The 18,290-nt window shown below is 40.2% G+C and overlaps 1 protein-coding gene across 1 annotated transcript in view; it reads left to right on the top strand.

Moving 5' to 3' along the window:
- The window catches only part of VWA3B (von Willebrand factor A domain containing 3B), a 235,846-nt gene that overhangs the window by 193,294 nt on the left and 24,262 nt on the right, over positions 1 to 18,290 (top strand). Inside the window, 1 exon segment of the mRNA XM_047746614.1 lies at positions 5,944 to 6,148. Within this exon segment, the coding sequence (XP_047602570.1) occupies positions 5,944 to 6,148 (205 nt within the window).

Genomic DNA, 18,290 nt, shown 5'->3' with positions numbered 1-18,290 from the left:
TGATGCAGAGATTTTAAGTTTGAGGTAGTCCCATTTGTCTATGTTTGTATTTTTATCTGTGCTTCTGGTGTCACATCCAAGAAAATGTTGCCAAATCCAATGTCATGAAGCTCTCCCCTTATATTTTCTTCTAGGAATTTTATAGGTTTTGGTCATCTGTTTAGGTCTTTAATCCATTTTGTTTTGAGTTAATTTTTATATATAGTATAAGTTAAGGGTCCAACTTCATTCTTTTACCTGTGGATATCCAGTTTTCCCAGAACCACTTGTTGAAGAGACTGTCCTTTTCTCCATGGTGAGATCTTGGCAACTTAGATGAAGATCATTTGACCTTATACCTACATAGGAGTTTATTTCTTAGCTCTTTATTCTGTTCCACTGATCATGTTTTTCTTTATGTCAATACCACAGCCTTTTGATTATTGTAGCTTTGTGTAATATGTTCTGGAATCAAGAAATGTGAGGCCTCCAACTTTGTTCTTTTTCAAGATTGTTTTGGCTATTTGGAATCCCTTGAGGTTTCATGAATTAGGATGACTTTTTTCTATTTCTACAAAACATGCCATTGAGATTTTAACAGGGATTGCATTGAATTTGTAGATTACTTTGGATGGCATGGATATTTTAACTATTAAGTCTTCTAATCTGTGAATACAAGATATCTTTCCCTTTTATTTGCATCTTTTTAAAATTTTTTCAGCAGTGTTTTATAGTTTACAGTATACAAGTCTTTTACATCCTTGGTTAATTTTTTTCCTAAGTACTTTATCCTCTTTGATGCTATTATAAATGGAATTGTGATCTTAATTTCCTTTTTGGATTGTGCAATATTAGTGCATAGAATTGCAACTGATTTTTCTGTGTTGATATTTTATCTTGCTACTTTGTTGAGCTTATTTATTAGTTCTAACGGTATTTTTATGGAATCTTTAGGGTTTTCTACATATAAAATCATGCCATCTGTGAACAGATATAATTTTACTTCTATCCAGTTTGGATGTATTTATTTCTTTTTCTTGATAATTTCTCTGGGTAGGCCTTTTTGTACTTTGCTGAATAAAAACAGTGAGAGTGGACATCCTTGCCTTCTTCCTGATCCGAGAAGAAAATCTTCCACTTTCTCACTGTTGAGGATGATGTCAGCTATAGACTTTTTATATAAGGCCTTTCTTATGTTGAGGTAGTTTCCTTCTATTTCTGATTTCTTTAGAGTCTTTTTTCCCCCCATGAAATGGTGTTGTATTTTGTGAAATAATTTCCCTGCATTACTTGTGATGACCAAGAGGGATTTTTTTCCCCGTTCATTCTGTTAATGTGATGTAGCACAGTGATTTTTATATGTTGAACAGTCCTTGAATTCCAAGGATAAATCTCACTTTTAATGGTGTGTAATCTTTTTAATGTACTATTAAATTTGGTTTGCTAGTATGTTGTGGAGGATTTTTGCACAATGTTCATAAGGGATATCGGTCTGTAGTTTTCTTTTCTTATAGTATTTTTGTCTCACTTTGGTATGGGGACATGCTGGCCTCATAGAACGAGCCTAGAAAGGTACCCTCCTCTGCAGTTTTTGGAAGTATTTGAGGAGGATTGGTGTTAATTCTTTAAATGCTTGGTAGAATTCTTCCCTGAAGCCATTTGTTGCTGGGATTTTATTTATTGGAAAGTACTTGATTACTGATTCTATCTCCTTTCTAGCTATAGGTCTGTTAAGATTTTTTTATTTCTTCATGATTCAGTCTGAGCTGGTTGTATGTTTCTAGGAATGTATCCATTCCTTCTAGGTTATCCAATCTGTTGGTGTATAACTGATCAAAATAATCTCATAATTGCTTTTATTTCTGTGAAATTAGTTATAATGTCCCCCCTTTCCTTTATGATTCTGGTTATGTGAGTCTTCTCTCTTTTTCAGTTAATGTAGCTGAGCATTTATCTGTTTTGTTGTTCTTTCCAAAAGTCAAGTCTTAGTTTCACTGATTTTTTTTTCCTATTGTTTTTCTGTACTATATTTTACTTATTTCTGCTCTTATCTTTATTATTTCCTTTCCTTTCTACTAACTTTGGATTTAGTTCTTCTTTCCAGTTCCTTCAGGTATACAGTTAGGTTATTGATTTGTGATCATTCTTCTTTTTTGATGTAAGCATTTTTAACACATTTTTCTCTTAGTACTGCTTTTACAGTATATCATACATTTTGTTATTTTGTGCTTTCATTTTCATGTATCCCATGATATTTTCTAATCTCCCTTATTATTTCTTCTTTGACCTGTTGGCTGCTTAAGAGTATGGTGTTTAGGGGCACCTGGGTGGCTCAGTGGGTTAAGCCGCTGCCTTCGGCTCAGGTCATGATCTCAAGATCCTGGGATCGAGCCCCACATCGGGCTCTCTGCTTGGCAAGCAGCCTGCTTCCTCCTCTCTCTCTCTCTGCCTGTCTCTCTGCCTACTTATGATCTCTCTCTGTCAAATAAATAAATAAAATCTTTAAAAAAAAAAAGAGTATGGTGTTTAATTTCCACATGTTTCTGGATCTTCTAGTTTTCCATCGGCTATTATTAATTTCTAATTTTGTCCTGTTGTGATTAGAGAAGATTTTTTTTTTTAGTGATTTTGTTGAAAACTTTAACACTTGTTTTATGGCCTAACTTGTGATCTGTCCCAGGGAATGTTTTATGTGTACATATAAGGAATATGTATCCTGCTGTTGGCTGATGGTGTGTTCTATATACATCTGTTAAGTCCAGTTACCCTATGGTATTTTTCTAGTACTCTTTCCTTATTGACCAGCTATCTGGTTGTTCTATCAATAGTTGAAAATGGGAATAGAAGTCTCCTACTTCTATTTTTTCACTCTTCATTTCTGTCAATGTTTGTGTCATATATTTCGGAGCTCTGACATTGGGTGTGTATATATTTATAATTGTCATATCTTCCTGTAGATTGACCCTTTTATCATTATGTAATGTCCTTCTTTGTCTCTTGGAGCAATTTATGACTTAAAGTGTAATGATTTGCTGATTTTTTTCTTCTGCTTGAGCAAGTCTGCTTTTTTTTTTTTTCAGTGTTCCAAGATTCATTGTTTATGCACCACACCCAGTGCTCCATGCAATACGTGCCCTCCTAATACCTACAACCAGGCTCACTGTCCCCACACCCCCTCCATTCTAAAACCCTCAGTTTGTTCCTCAGAGTCCATAGTCTCTCATGCTTTGTCTCCTCCTCTGATTTACCCCAACTCACTTTTCCTTTCCATTTCCTAATGTCCTCCATGTTATTCTTTATGCTCCACAAGTAAGTGAAACCATATGATAATTGACTTTCTCTGCTTATTTCATTCACCATAATCTCCTCCAGTCCTGTTCATGTTGGTACAAAAGTTGGGTGTTCATCCTTTCTGATGGAGGCATAATATTCCATTGTATATATGGACCATATCTTCTTTATCCGTTTATCTGTGGATGAATCTGGAATCAAGGGCATCTTGGTTCTTTCCACAGTTGTGGCAAGTCTGCTTTTAAACTTCTCTAGTAAATTTTTCATTTCATAGTTATTATATTCTTTTTTTTTAAGATTTTACTTATTTATTTGACAGCGATCACAAGTAGGCAGAGAGGCAGGCAGGGTGGGTGGGGAAGCAGGCTCCCTGCTGAGCAGAGAGCCCGATGTGGGGCTCAATCCCAGGATCCCGAGATCATGACCCAAGCCAAAGGCAGAGGCTTAACCCTCTGAGCCACCAGGTACCCCCATAGTTATTATATTCTTTTTTAAAAAATTATTTATTTTTTAAATTTCTTTTCAGTGTTCCAGAATTCACTGTTTATGCACCACACCCAGTGCTCCATGCAATACGTGTCCTCCATAATACCCATCACCATAGTTACTATATTCTTATCCAGAATTTTTTGGTTCTTTTTCATAGTTCCTGTATTTTTATTGATACTCTGTTTTTGTTCAGGTGACATTTTCCTGATTTTATGTAGTGATCTGTGTTCTCTTTGAGCTCACTGAACATCCTTAGGATAGTTATTTTGAGTTCTTTGTCAGGTCGCTCAGAGATTTCCCATTTCTTTAGGAAAGATTTCTGGAGAGTTATTTTGTTCCTTTGATTGGGCACCTTTCCTTGTTTTTTTTTTTGTATGCCTTAGAATCTTTAGTGGAGATTTATTTGAAAAAAAAAAAAAAAACAAAAAACAAAACAAAACAAAAAAAAAAAAACAGGGGCACCTGGGTGGCTCAGTGGGTTAAAGCCTCTGCCTTTGGCTCCGGTCATGATCCCAGGATCGTGGGATCGAGCCCCACATCGGGCTCTTTGCTCAGCAGGGAGTCTGCTTCCTCCTCTCTCTCTGCCTGCCTCTCTGCCTACTTGTGATCTCTGTCAAATAAATAGATAAAATCTTTAAAAAAAAAACAGTTATGTCGTCTGGGCTAGAGATTCTGAGGATCTTTCCAAGCTTTTCTGGGGTGCTTTCTCCAGGGTTGTGTGTGTAATTTCTCAGTTAAAAGAGGTTTGCCCCACTTCCTCCTCGGGAGCCCATAATCTCTTGCTCTCCCTGGTGTCTGGCTTTGGTATTGCAGCTTCTCTGGTGCTATACAAGCCATGGAACTCTTTTTATTAGCTATCCCTAACGTGGTATCCAGAGTATATCACCATTCCCATCAGTGCTCTGAACCACATGAGATGGAAACCAGTCTCTTGGGAAGCCTCCCAAAAAGCCAGAATGTTGGATGCATGTTCCTCTTTTCTTTCCCTCCCAAGGGGGAAGCCACAACTTGGGAATTTTCTCCTAAATTGCACTGCACTATGCCAGGGAAACAGGGGGAGTAGTCTAAGCAAGATGCAACAGCCTTTTCTATTCACTTTAATCCACTATTCTTCTTGGCTTTGTGTTCATCTGGAGTGCTTCGACCTCTTAACAGGTTTCAGGAATTCTCAGAAAGGAAATTTTGTCCATATGTTGATGAGTTATTATCCCCTAGGGAGGAACGTGAGCCTGGGGTTTCTTAGTCTATCATCCTGCTGACCTCAATCCAATTTAGATTTTTTAGTATGAATATTTGCTGCTATCTGACAGGTTTGCCTGTGGATTGAGTCCTGTGGTTGTGTTGGGTTTGCACTGTACTCTTCTAACACCCTAAATCTAAAGGAAGTGACCCTTTCAGCAGTGAGAGAATAATTATGAAATGCCCTCTTCTCTCTCTCTCCCTCTCTCTCTCTTTCTTTCTTCCTCCTATCCTCCTGCCTTTCTCTCTCTTCTTCCCTTGCTTTCTCTCCCCCACCAGGAGTGTCTGATACAGCAGTAGCTGGACTGGAAGTAGTATCTAGGACCTGGGCCACACAACACTGGCTTCCCCTGGAGTCTCACAGCCTGGGTTCATCAGCCCCTAAAGTTTGCTTTCTGTTCTTTGTGTACGAAAACAAGGATGCCAGAAAGTTTAGGCCTATTTAGCTTATAAAGGAGGAGAGGAGATTGAGCTGGTAGAAGAATGACTGCACTGAAGCAAATATTTGGCTTTTTTTTTTTTTTTTTGCTTCCCTTCCCTTTGGTTTGCTCTGTTTCCCAAAGTTACTGCTGGACATAGTGTATGAAATCTCTTTGAAGCTCATTTTTGTTCCTGCCAAATGTTAGGCCTAGGAGAAATGAATGGGTTCATATGCCCAAAAAGTTGAAGGAAAAAAAAAAAGCTATGTATATTGAACTTCTTCAAAATCAGATAATCAAATCAGATAATAGGAAAGAATGTCTACCATAATTCACAGAGATGGTTATTTTTCACTCATTGTAAGCTACCACAGTACTGATGAACCAGAACCTGTGTTTCTGTCAGCCTGATACCTGACATCTGTCTCAGAGGTGACTCTCAGGGCTGGTTTTACTGAAAAATCATCTTCCCATCTTTTTTCTATTGATCACTTTCGTTTTTTGTCCTCCTTTTTTATCTTTTTAGGTTAGATGCATATAAGCCAATGCGATACTTGGAAAACAAGACAGCTTTAAATAGGGCATTGGAACGGTTGAATTGGCCCATTTCTTTGAAGGAACTGTCGGTGCTGGAGAATGAAATCCTAGCTGGGAAAATGTATATCCAGCAGGCCATGGAACTCCAGGAGGCTGCCAAGAAGGAGAATCATGTGAGCAAGTCACAGGGAGAGGTTGGTGCCATGGAGGTGTCTACATGTCCTCCCTCCTTCCTGTCCCATGTCATTGCCATCCCTGTGCAGGCCTTCCTTCTCCCTCTCCCAGTCCCCTCCACGTGGATTTCTAAGAGTTAGAGCCAACCCAGTAAAAGTGTCAGGATGTCTTTTCAACAGAGAAGAAATGCCATTTGGTTTTAGTATGGCCTTCTTTTTTAAATAATATACTTTTAATTAAAAAACAAAACTGAACAGAAGTATATGTAGTGATCAAAGGCCTCAGCTTTGATATGAGCCAAACCCCAATCCCTATGTTATCCTGGCCACTTATTCCATCTCTCTAAATCTAAGGGTTTTTTTAATTTGTAAAATAGGAATATTACTAATATCTGCCTCATAGTGTTATTATGATAGTAAAATGACTTTTTATAGTGCTTCATATCGAAATGCCTCCCCATAAATGTTAGAAATTGTTAACCAAACATACTTTTCAAAAAGAATCTTATAATCTGACTGCCTTATTATTACCCCTTTGGATCACTTACTTTTAAAAGCTTTCTTTCCTCCTTGAGTAAATTCTTACATAGAAGCAGAATCTCCATAACCATTTCATAATCTGCTCTTTTTCTTTAATTACAGTATAGATGATATATGATGTTACATAAGCTTCAAGTGTACCAACACAGTGCTTGGACAACCTAATACATTCCCTGTGCTCACCACAGTGTAGCTAGCGTCTGTCACCACAGACACTATTACAGTGCCATTACAGTAGTGTACTCTAGTGTACCGTGTACTCTCTGTACTGTCCGTTTCATCTCTGGACTCATTCAGTCCCTAACTGGAAACCTGTACCTCCCGCTCCCCTTCACCCATTCTTCCTATCCCCCCCCCACCTCCTTGGCAACCACCAGTTTGTTCTCTGTATTTATGGGTCTGTTGCCACTTCTTTTTGTTTGTTTGTTCATTTGTTGTTTTTTAATATTTCACATACAAGTGAAATCATATGGTATTTGTCTTTCTCTGACTCATTTCAGTTAGCATAGTACCCTCGTGGTCCATCCAGGTTGTCACAGATGGCAAAATCTCATTCGTTTTTATGGCCAAGTAATATTCCTCTGTGTGTGTGTGTGTGTGTGTGTGTGTGTGTGTGTACCACATCTTCTTTATCCATTTGTCTATCAGTGGACATTTGGGTTGCTTCTGTATCTTGGCTATTATAAGTAATACTATAATAAACCTAGAGTTGTGTGTATCTTTTTCAATGGTGTTCTTGTTTTCTTTGGGCAAAGGTCATATGGTGATTCTATTTTCAATTTTTTGAGGCACCTCCATACTGCTTTCCACAGTAGCTGCATCAATTTACATTCCCACTAACAGTTCACAAGAGATCTTTTTTGTCCATACTCTTGCCAACACTTGTTATTTTGTGTCTTTTTGATTCTAGTGAGATATCTCCTTGTGGTTTTGGTTTATGTTTCCCTGATTAGTTGATATTGAGCATCTTTTGTGTGTCTGTTGGCCAACTGTATGTCTTCTTTAGAAAAATGTCATACTCTTTTTTACTTGGTATTATCTCATATACATTCTCTGTTTTCTCTGAATCTTCAGATTAATTTTTTGGTGGTTATATAATACTTCATGGTGTGTACTATATCCTGATTTATTTAATTCTTCACCGAATGTTAGACATTTGGGATATTTTTTTCAGTTTTCTTCTCTTTAACATGTATTGATGACTTCTGTGGTGCATTTGATTTATTTTGTTAGGATAGATTCTTAGTAGTGGAACCCTTGGTTCAAAGGGCATGAATATTTTGGGGCTCTAAATGCTTATTGTCAGTGTAACACCCCCTTTCTGACTGTGTGTGAGTGTGTGTAGACCTGGAATAACTCATTTGAAATATTACTGAATTGTGTAATTTGGGTATATTCAATATACACTAAAAAATATAGCCAAAAAATGGACCTTTGAGATTCATCTTTTTTGGTTTCAGTCTTTGCTAAGTGATATTGGCTTTGCCTGTTTTTAAACTCTGTATTTGCTGCTCTGGATTCTTTGGTTCTGTTTTCTTGCTTTGTTTTGTTTTCCTTTAATTTTATTTTTTCTGACAAATCACACTTTTCCCCTCCATTGTAGAAAGCTATGTCTTTTGTGCAGAATGCAAAAATTTTTAATCACAGAATTTTATCACAAAACATCTTATGGCTATAACAAAGTGACTTCCCCAAAGAATTGTTTTGTATTCCCTTGGGAGACACCATCTCATGCCTCCAAATACATGGCTATCTGTGGGCGCCCAAGAATCAAGACAAGTGAATTAACTCTCTGTCCATGAAAATCTGCTCTTCTTTTCATCAAGCCTCTTCTTTTCTGTTCTTTCTTTCTTTTTTTTTTTTTTTAAGATTTTACTTATTTATTTGGCAGAGGGAGATAGAGACAACACAACCAAGGAGAGTAGGAGAGGGAGAAGCAGGCTTTCCGCTGAGCGGTGACCGCGATGCAGGGCTCCGATCCCAGGACCCTGGGATCATGACCTGAGCCAAAGGCAGACATTAATGACTGAGCCACCCAGGCATCTCTCTGTTCTTTCATTTTTTCACTGACATATTTGAGTTCCTATGAGGTACCAAGCACTATTCATTTTTTCACTGACATATATGAGTTCCTATGAGGTGCCAAGCACTATTCTAGGCACTGAAAATACCTAAACACACAACCACACCCCACCCTCATTCTAGGCAGGGAGAAAGATCAGTACAAGCCCCAAATGATGGATTTGCCCGTGCTAAACCATAGAGACAGTGCCTAACAACAGATTCTGCTAGCATTATTTTTTTCTACACTTCATATTAAATTTAAAAATGGGAAGTGGTTGCTGATGTGGTAAAGAGAAGCCTCCAGTGATTCAGAATAAATATAGTGTGTTCTACTTGGATTTGTCTAGAATCCTGGGAGTCAAAAGTTCATTGCTCATGAGGTATGAATTAATTGTTCTATTTTTTAATTCTCTTACCCACAAAGTGGGAATAAAGGTACTTTCCATCATTTCTTTATCCAAAAATATTTGTTCACTTCCTGTCACAGGTCAGATCCTGTGCTTGGCACAGGTGCCCTCAGGCAGTGAAGGGTCTGTCTCATTCTTTTCTCTCTACTTGGGGTCTCCCAAGGTGATACTATACATTGGACACAAAATGGGCTTCGTTAACTACATTGAAGACATGGGCCCAGTCCAGTGAAGATGTGCCAGGACAGAATGTAACCTCCATGAAAGCTGAGACCTTGTTTGGCCTGATTTGTAGCTGTAGCTGTAACCCTGAGAATGGCACCTGGCACACAGTGGACACTAGACAAATATTTATTGAATGAATGAAACCCATTTCTTTCTAGTAGAGAATTATGAATGTGACAACAGAGGCACACCCACAGACCAACTGGGAGATGGGGGAAAAGTGAACTGGGGAGTTAGAGGAGGCTTCACGGTGGAATAGTTAAGTTTGGTCTGGAATGATGTGTAGGATTTGAGGGTTGGGGTGTGAGAAATGTTCTGAGTTAAAGAAACAGTGGCCTATGCAGAGGCAGGGAGGTGGGATGGATATGACATTTTCACCAGGGATATGGCAGGAGACAAGACAGAAAAGGAAGATGGCACCAGAATGCAAGGGATTGGAATTCTCTTGTCGCTTGGATCAGGGACTTGTGCCTGTTGGAAAATAGAAACCCAGGGAAGGGTTTTTAGCAAGGGAAAGACAGTAACAGATTTATATTTTGGCAGCATATTGAGGCCCAATGTAGAAAGGAAAGACCCAAACGGGGTGCAATACTGTGTTGAATGGTTTTGAGTCCTTGAGCCAAACCAGAACAGTGAGAAGGAAACCGAGAAGAGATAAATGAGCTAGTAGAAAGTCAATGAGTGGGCTGAGCCAGAAGGCAAAGCTAAGGATACCCAAAATCTTTCTGTTCTGGACACAGGGGAAACAGGCACTATTAACCCTTCTGTATCAACCCTGCTCCTCAGGGACACAGGTGTTCCCTGGCCAGCCCATCTAAACACCCTGTCATTCTCTAACCCCTGAACACAGTTTTGTTTTTTTCACAGCATATTCCACTTGACATTGTGTATGTGTTTGTTTATGATCTGTCTTCCCTACTAGAATGAGGGTGGGACTTGATTCCTTATATTCTAGGTACTCCCAGTTTCTAGAATAGTGCTTGGTACCTTGTAGGCATTCATAAATATTTGAATGAAGAAGTGAAAGAATGAACAAGAGGAAGAGGTACAGTAAGAGAGAAAACATTTTCAGAGAAAGGTAATTCATGTTAGGTCCTTTTCATTCTTAGACAAGTGAGAAAGGCCACATGTTTGGAGCTTAGGAGAGAAGTCAGAGTTAAGGAGATAGTTTGGAGGTCATTTGAGGTGCTGAGAGAAGAAGAGACAATGGAAGGGATGGAGACAGGAAAGTTAGAGGAGCCGAGGGTTTGGGGTAGTGTGCATGAGGCGAAAGCACAAAGAGAGGTGGGCAGAACCCTGGATCTGGAGTCACAGGCCTGAGTATAGTCTCACTGCTGCAAATTTCTAGCTCAGTGGCCTTACATAGGGCCCCTAAGCCTAGTTTTGTCATCTTTAAAATAGAAAAATCCCCTGCCTAAAAGTGGTTGTAAGATAAAACGCATAGTATGCTCAGGGTTCGCAGCAGTCAGCACTCAGCAGTCAGTGCACTCAGCATTAGTACCTGATGTTGTTATAGCCATTCTTAAGTTTTTACTGAGGGGTTTTGAAAAGTCATACAGAAAGATGTCTCCAAGCCATTTGAGTTGGCAAGAAGATCATTAGTGATCTTACTGAGAGTGTTTTCAGTAGAATTGTGGGAGCAGAAGCCAGTTTGCAGTGGGTGGAGAAGTGGGTAGACCTGAAGAAAGGATGTATAGGAAGTGAAGATTTGTTTTCCAGATCTTCAGAGGGAAGGAAAGGAGAGATAGGGTGAGAAACTTGAGGCATGAGCTGGAGTGAGTGAAGGCATTTAGTGTGTGTAATGGTATATTGATGGGTCCACTGCTGCCCGCTTCATGGTCAGGGGCGAAGGCTCTTCCTTCACTGCCCTGTCCCCACACCAGGTGTACAAAGTGCCACTATCTGTTCTGGGAAGCATCCATGTGCCCAGGACAGTTAAACACAGGTAATGAATTGTATGTGTGTGGAGGAAGGGGCTCATACTTGGCATCTTATCTTCAGAGTTCTTTCTACTCTTGACATGGCCCTCAGCAATGGGATATTTTGTATATTCTTTTCTTTTTTTTTTAATTTTATTTATTATTTATTTGACAGACAGAGATCACAAGTAGGCAGAGAGGCAGGCAGAGAGAGAGGAAGGGAAGCAGGCTTGCTTCGATCCCAGGACCCTGGAATCATGACCTGAGCCAAAGGCAGAGGCTTTAGCCCACTGAGCCACCCAGGTGCCCCTGTGTATTATTTTCTTAAAATGATACTTCTCCTCACCATGTATGATGTATTATGAGATATTTTAATTCTATTTCTGCCATGCCCCACTGGTTTGACTTTAATGGCCCACTAATAGGTCTCTATCTCCTGTTGTGAAAAATATTGGTTGGGACCAAAGCTCAAGACTGCAAGGGCTTGTGAGACCCTGGGGTGAAGATTCATCACAGATGAAAGTCATTTTTACTGATTTGTATATAAATATAGTCTGATTATAACTACTTCTGGCAAAGGCCAAAGTTTTTGATCAATGATAGTAAATTGGAGTGCAAGAAACTATCTTATTTATTAAGATCTGCTAGAGTTTATTGATAACATGTAGCAAAAGGTGATCAAAGTTTGTTAGGAATGAGGATCCAATTGGAAATGACCACACACAGTCAAAAGGGAGTGGCCAGTGGTCACTTTGGTACACTTGGTCCACACCACGGTGTGTTATGGAGTCTGGATGTCTTTGGTTCTTTGATACGTAGTCACCCCACTGATTCCTGAGTTTGGGAAAGCTTTGTGATTTTTCTGTTGGTGAGGATCAGATGTGGGGAGAAGTGGCTTCATATGTTGGTGTTGCTTTGACTGCAGTCTTTTGCTGGCCCCTTGATCAAACCTGAGGGGAGAACCATCATCCCACCTGCTCTGCCCACCATGGTCACATTCTGTGCTTGACTGAAGAATTGCTTACCCTATTTCCATAACCAACTAGCTTTGTGGTATCCCCAGACATAGGTGCTTGACTCACTGACCACATAATGAAAGGAAGAATCTGAAGTCGGAAATCTTAAATTCCCCTTGAAAACTCCCTCTCCTCATACCCCTCTTATTACCATGACTGTAAACTTCACCATCATTGGCCAATCAGAGCTGTGCTATGGTGGAAATCACCACTGGGCATCTGACTTGTAATTAACCTTCCATGGTTCTCCCTGGGCCCCTGGTCAGTCAGCCCAGCCATGCTATCCTACAACATTTCCTTACTACGTAAGGATTATTTTCCACATCCCTTAGGACCCAGGCCCAGAAAGACACAATAGGCTCTCCACATTTATAACCTTGACTGCCTTGGAAAATTTGGAGGCAGAAAATCTTGTGAAGCATCTATAAGCAACCCTAATAGGGGTCTTAGAAATGTGTCCGCACAGCTGGTCACCCATGGTTATGTCTCCAAGTTGTGCCTGGTAAGAATCTAGAATCCATCGTCTTTAGGAATGGTGTATTGAGTGCTCCGCTCTGTGAAAAACTATCCAGGAGAAATAGTGCTGGGGAAGACATAGAAATAGGCTGGGTGAGGTGGAACAGGGACAATGAGGGAAGGTGAGAGACCATTTGGATTGGAAAACATTGTTGGAAAAACAATGACTTTGATACTGTATAGGAGAAAGTTGGTTGGAAAGATTTAGAGAGAAATTTCTTTGGGTTGTATAAAATATAGTCAGAATAAGTAGAGCTGTTACCTTTGCTCCCAAATAATCGTTGGACCTGTTGTCATTCTTGCATTTTACAGTTCTTAATATTTCCTCTTTAAAGGGAGGAGAGAGGCCTCCCACAATAACCCTTTACAACTATTCAGCCTTCCTCATTCCGCTAGAAACGCTTGAGTCTGTTCTGCTGATACTGGAGTCTGGCAGGAAGACTGACTTTCTGGTGACTGTGAATTGTCCTTCAGCAGCACATAAGATCTCCTGATGTGAGGGTGGAGAATTAACAAGTCTGTGTTGGGCATCAGTGATGTTGCCATCACAGAAAAAATGGCACATGCACATTCAGACCAGCACCGTGGAGGTAACTTAGTGCGTGGAAAAGAGACCCCAGATGGGTTCTTGAGGGAGGATGTTAGGAGATGTGGCCCAGTGAGGCTGAAGTGTCAGAGCAAGGTGCACTGATGGGACAGGAGAGGGTGCTGAAGGGAGAGTGCTGCCAGCCTCATGATTGTGTCCCAGTTAGCTGGGGTCTTAAAGGAGAGAATCTCACTCAGGAATACCAGTCAGTGGAGGGAATTGAAAGAAGGGAAGAGAAACTCCCACCAACTTTAAATATTATCTAAAAAGTTTTCTGCCTAGGATCCGATATTCAGGAGTGGGAAGGTGGGTATCAGCTCTAGGGAATCCCTGAGGTGACAGAAATCACTGCCAGATGGTCTTTTCATTCTAAAGCTGAAGACAACCCTCCCTGCTGGAGGTTTTAGCTGGGCAGACCTCAGCGTTGTCCTGCCACTAGGTTCTTTCTCATAGGCATAAATTCTACCCTCAGCAGGTTTAGGAATGGTCATTTACCTCCCCATCTGGAGGAGAACTGAGTGTTGAGGGCTTATCAGTAGGATCCAGGCAGGAAACAGAATCCCATTCAGTCAATTCAAGTGAAGAAATGTTAATGAATGGAGTGTTCATAGAGGTGGACGTAGGTCTAAGGTAGCCAGTGGGATTTGGGACCCACCAGTGACTAGCAAGAGCAGGAAGTTCTCATCACTCCTAGTCTTGAAAGGGTGGAAGGAAATGATGCTCCTGGAGCCCCGTGAGAGCTAAGTCTACTAGCAGGAGTGGAGGTAGTTTTAGAGAGACAAAGGGCAGGGAAGGAGCATGGAACAAATACCCCAGTCTTTTCTCTTGCTGCTGCCCTCGGACCTCCCGCCTGCCATCGGCTCACCCTGTCCAGAAGCCGGGCAGCAAGAGAAATAAATCAGGTGATGTCACCCATGGGGGTCAGCTGCCTGGGGCATGGAGCAGGACAGGGCAGAGTGGATTTGGAGGAAGATGGGTGGACCAGAGTAACCAGCACAGAGATGTGTTGAAAAGTTTTCTTAAAGACCCAGCACTTACTTTTGTTCTGTAGCCTTGACTGAGAGATGTATCTATATACAGTAGATAGCTGGTTGTGGTGCACACTCCAGGCAGTGACACAGAAGTGACTCCGGTCTATGGCTTTCGTTCATCTCCGGAGTAGCAACATGCAGATAACTGAGTCACTAGCATCTGAATTACAGCTTACAAGGCTGTGGTAATTTTCAGATTTAACTATTTAAAACATTTTGAATGTTTCTCTTTGATGTTTTTCCTGAAAGAGCAATGAAGAAATAGTCCCTGATAAGATGTTAACAAGTTGCTCTTTACTTGGGAAATAATTTTATGCGGCATCTAATGCATATATATTAGGTTCTTTTGCCACCGCCAAAGAAAGAAAAAGAAAGGGAGGGGGGAGAAGGAGGAGAAGAAGAAAAGAAAATTCATTTTTTTCCTTACAAAAGCCCTTTGAGTTGCTACTGATTAACATTTATTGGAGATTTTCCTTTCCGAGTGGTTAACTCCGTAGCCCAGCATGGCCCTGTATTGGGGAGCAGAGAATGATTTGGGGCAGAAAAAAATATTTAGTAGTAGTTTCAAAATAAGATTTGGAGCCAAAGACTAGTTTGAGTTAAGTTGTAGAAATGCATGGAAAATCTTAAAGCATCAAACATTTAGTAACTTCACTGTCTCCACCAATGCAAACCTGAAAGCATGACCTTGAAACTAAATAATAAATGAAAGGAAGGTGATACCATTTTGGATCCTGTTCTACATCATCTGGTAACTAAATCTGATGAGGAAATGAATTGGATTCTCTGAATTTTGGAAACAAGGCAAAATCAAATTACCCAGTAGACAGCATCCCCACTGCCAGTATTACTGCCCATCTGACTTCCTCACGGAGACTGGCATACAACTAAACCTAGATATATGTTGCCTTATTTATTGCTAGCATTTTTGTTTTCACTCTCTACCCCTTCTGACTCTTGTCCTCCATAGATTTCTTTGCAAAATAAGTCAGACAAGGACCAATACCATATGATGTCACTCATACATGGAATTTAAGAAACAAAACAGACGAAATAGGGGAAGGGAAGGAAAAATAAAGTAAGATGAAAATTAAGAGGGAGGCAAACCATAAGAGATGCTGAAGTCTGGGAGATAAATTGAGGGTTGCTGGAGTAGGGGGTGGAGAGGTAGGATTAATTGGGTGATGGGCATTAAGGAGGCACCTGATGTAATGAACATTGGTTTTATATGCAACTGATGAATCACTAAATTCTAGCTCTGAAACTAATAGAAAAAGAGGGGGAAATAAACCCCAAAACTCAATGACCTGTTTATATTTTAGGTGTGCATAGGTAAAGGCATGCCAGGAAAAGAATAGGGCTGTACAGTGTCTGTAAAGTCTTTGGCAGGATTCAAAAATTAGTGACACGTTGTCTTTCTGGAAAGGTGCTGTCAACATTGTGGCTGAAGGAATGGTGCGTCTAGCTGCCCTTACTGATATCCTTCCATCCTGGCAAACCAATGCTCTATTTCTATGACCAGTGGAATAAACCATTGTGCTGAAGCTGGCCCCATAGGTTTGTTTTCCCATGGCTATTCTACTTAATCTGTGGTGTAGCTGAATTGATTTGCAGTAATATGAACGAATCATCGAGTATACAGTGAATCATTCTTTCCAGAACCCAAACTGTACATGTTGTGGAAACAATCAGAAATGAATTATTGCCAAGAGTAGTAACAGTTGGACACAAAAGCAAAGTAAATATGTTTAGTATTGTAGTGGTCCTTTCAGGTGAACCCATAGGTTAGGTATATGAGTGATCTGAAGTTAGTTGATACTTTTCAGCCACTTAGAAAGGCATGTTCTTAGGTGTCCTTTTCAGTGTGTGTAAAATGAACATCATAGTACTCTGTGTTGCTACTGTTCATTGTTGTTGCCTATGCAGGGAAGGTCTTCACAGAGTGAATGGTAGTTCTATATTAGATGAATTGGGGAGTGAGTGACAACTATAGAGAAAAAAGAGCTCTCTGATGATTTCAGGCCATTGACTTCACAGATTTGTACCTATGAAAATGTAGAAAGAATTTTTACCAGTTAGCTTCTGGATAGGATATTGAGAAAATGAATATTTGGAATCTAGAGATAAAGGGGGCTAGTTACATGTGTGATTATACTCATTTAGAATTTTTAAAGGAATTTTAAATATGTCTAGGCATAGATTCTAATAAGTGACTTGTCTGTTATAGTGATGAACTCTGAAGGGGAGGTTGCCCTTCTGGGATCAACATGGACATCTTTTTGGAAATCAGGGTGTTATCCATCTGGAGGTGGAGAGGCTGTGTGGTGACCTCCATGGTTGCTAGGTCTGTGATGTGGCCACTGTGGCATGAAGCGAGGTGGCTTTGTAAGTTAAACTGTATGTGGAGGTGAGGTTTTTGCAACAGCTGATTCAACTTGGCATGTTCCAGATTCTAAATTCTGTGTGATAAGAATACTTTACATGGAGTCTTCCACTGAAGAAATGATTGCAGGAAACTGTGGTGTGGGCATCTCTTTGGAGTATTATGATGGTTATTATGAGGGAATATTGTGCTGCTCACATTCCTGGTTCTGGTTGTTGTAGTCCCCTTATGTTATAAAAACTGCAAACAAAAATATCATGCTAGTGTCCCTGTCTTGGTATACACATGGTCTGACAGTTTCTCCAGTAATGCAGAAAAAGGTCTAGTAAGGCCTAGATGCTTCTGGACAGAAATACAGAATTAGAAGATGTTAAAGCCATAAAGTCTGTACCATCTCTTTGCTTATCCAGAAATTGAAGTCCAAAAAGTTAGATTCTCCAAAGTCACACAGCCAGCTGGGCAGCTGTTGGTCCTGTTTCTCCTGTCTCGTGGTCCAGTCCCTGCCTGTTAAGGCCATTTCAGACTGCACTAGGTCATTCTGAAGCTCCTGTGGGAAGGACTATTAGGTTTCTCCTCTGGCTGAAAGCTCAGGAACAAACAGGTAACAGTCGCCATCTACCAGTGATGTTGGGTCATTCTCTTTGGAGTAATAACTGCATCAGTAAAAATAGAAATTACATGAGGATGGACTCCAGCAAAATCTGTTGAAAATGGAGCATCATACCGGAAGGGTGGTATTCAGCTTACATTTTGTATCCATGGCTGCATAGGTGTGAATTCTTGTTCATATCCCACAGTTCTTCAAGAGAGTTTAGCCCTTTTGTTCAGAATTTCTTCACTTCTGAGGCCCTGACTGTTTTCCTCTCCCCTGCAGTAAACCATACCCCAACTTCTTTTGATGAACCCAAAAAGCATCTCTCAACAGATCCAAGTGATAGATGGCTGCAACAGAATCCAGTAACATCAAGGCACCAGGGAAATGAGCCCAAACTGTATTGACCACAAATAATGACCCAACAGCAAATTGTGTTCAGACTATCTGAAGTTATTTAAATGTTTATAGTCAATTGTTTCATAAATTAGAGACTTCCTTAACTGAAGACCTGTATATGCTCATAAAATATGCATTGAATACTTTATTTGAGATACAGTGATAGCATTGCAAAGAAGTAATTCAAAAGCACGCGGAAGCACTTTGTATTGGCTTTGTATCATGGAGGGGAGGGGCGTTTGATGGTCTGTGAAAAGAAAGCAGGTGGAGAATGATGTCATGGGGACACTCTGATTAGGATGGAGGACAGATTTCTTTGAGAAACCCAAGAATTAATAAGTTAATAAGAAAAAAAATTTTTAAGATTTTATGTATTTATTATTTGAGAGAGAGAGAGAGAATGAGAGAGAGAACATGAGGGGGGGAGGTCAGAAGGAGAAGCAGACTCCGTGTGGACCAGGGAGCTCAATGTGGGGCTTGATCCT

The sequence above is a fragment of the Lutra lutra genome, chromosome 9 (assembly GCF_902655055.1).
Source record: "Lutra lutra chromosome 9, mLutLut1.2, whole genome shotgun sequence".
In the NCBI taxonomy this organism is placed as follows: Eukaryota; Metazoa; Chordata; class Mammalia; order Carnivora; family Mustelidae; genus Lutra; species Lutra lutra.
Note: the sequence above shows the minus strand (reverse complement) of the source record. Positions and strands in the feature narration are given on the sequence as shown.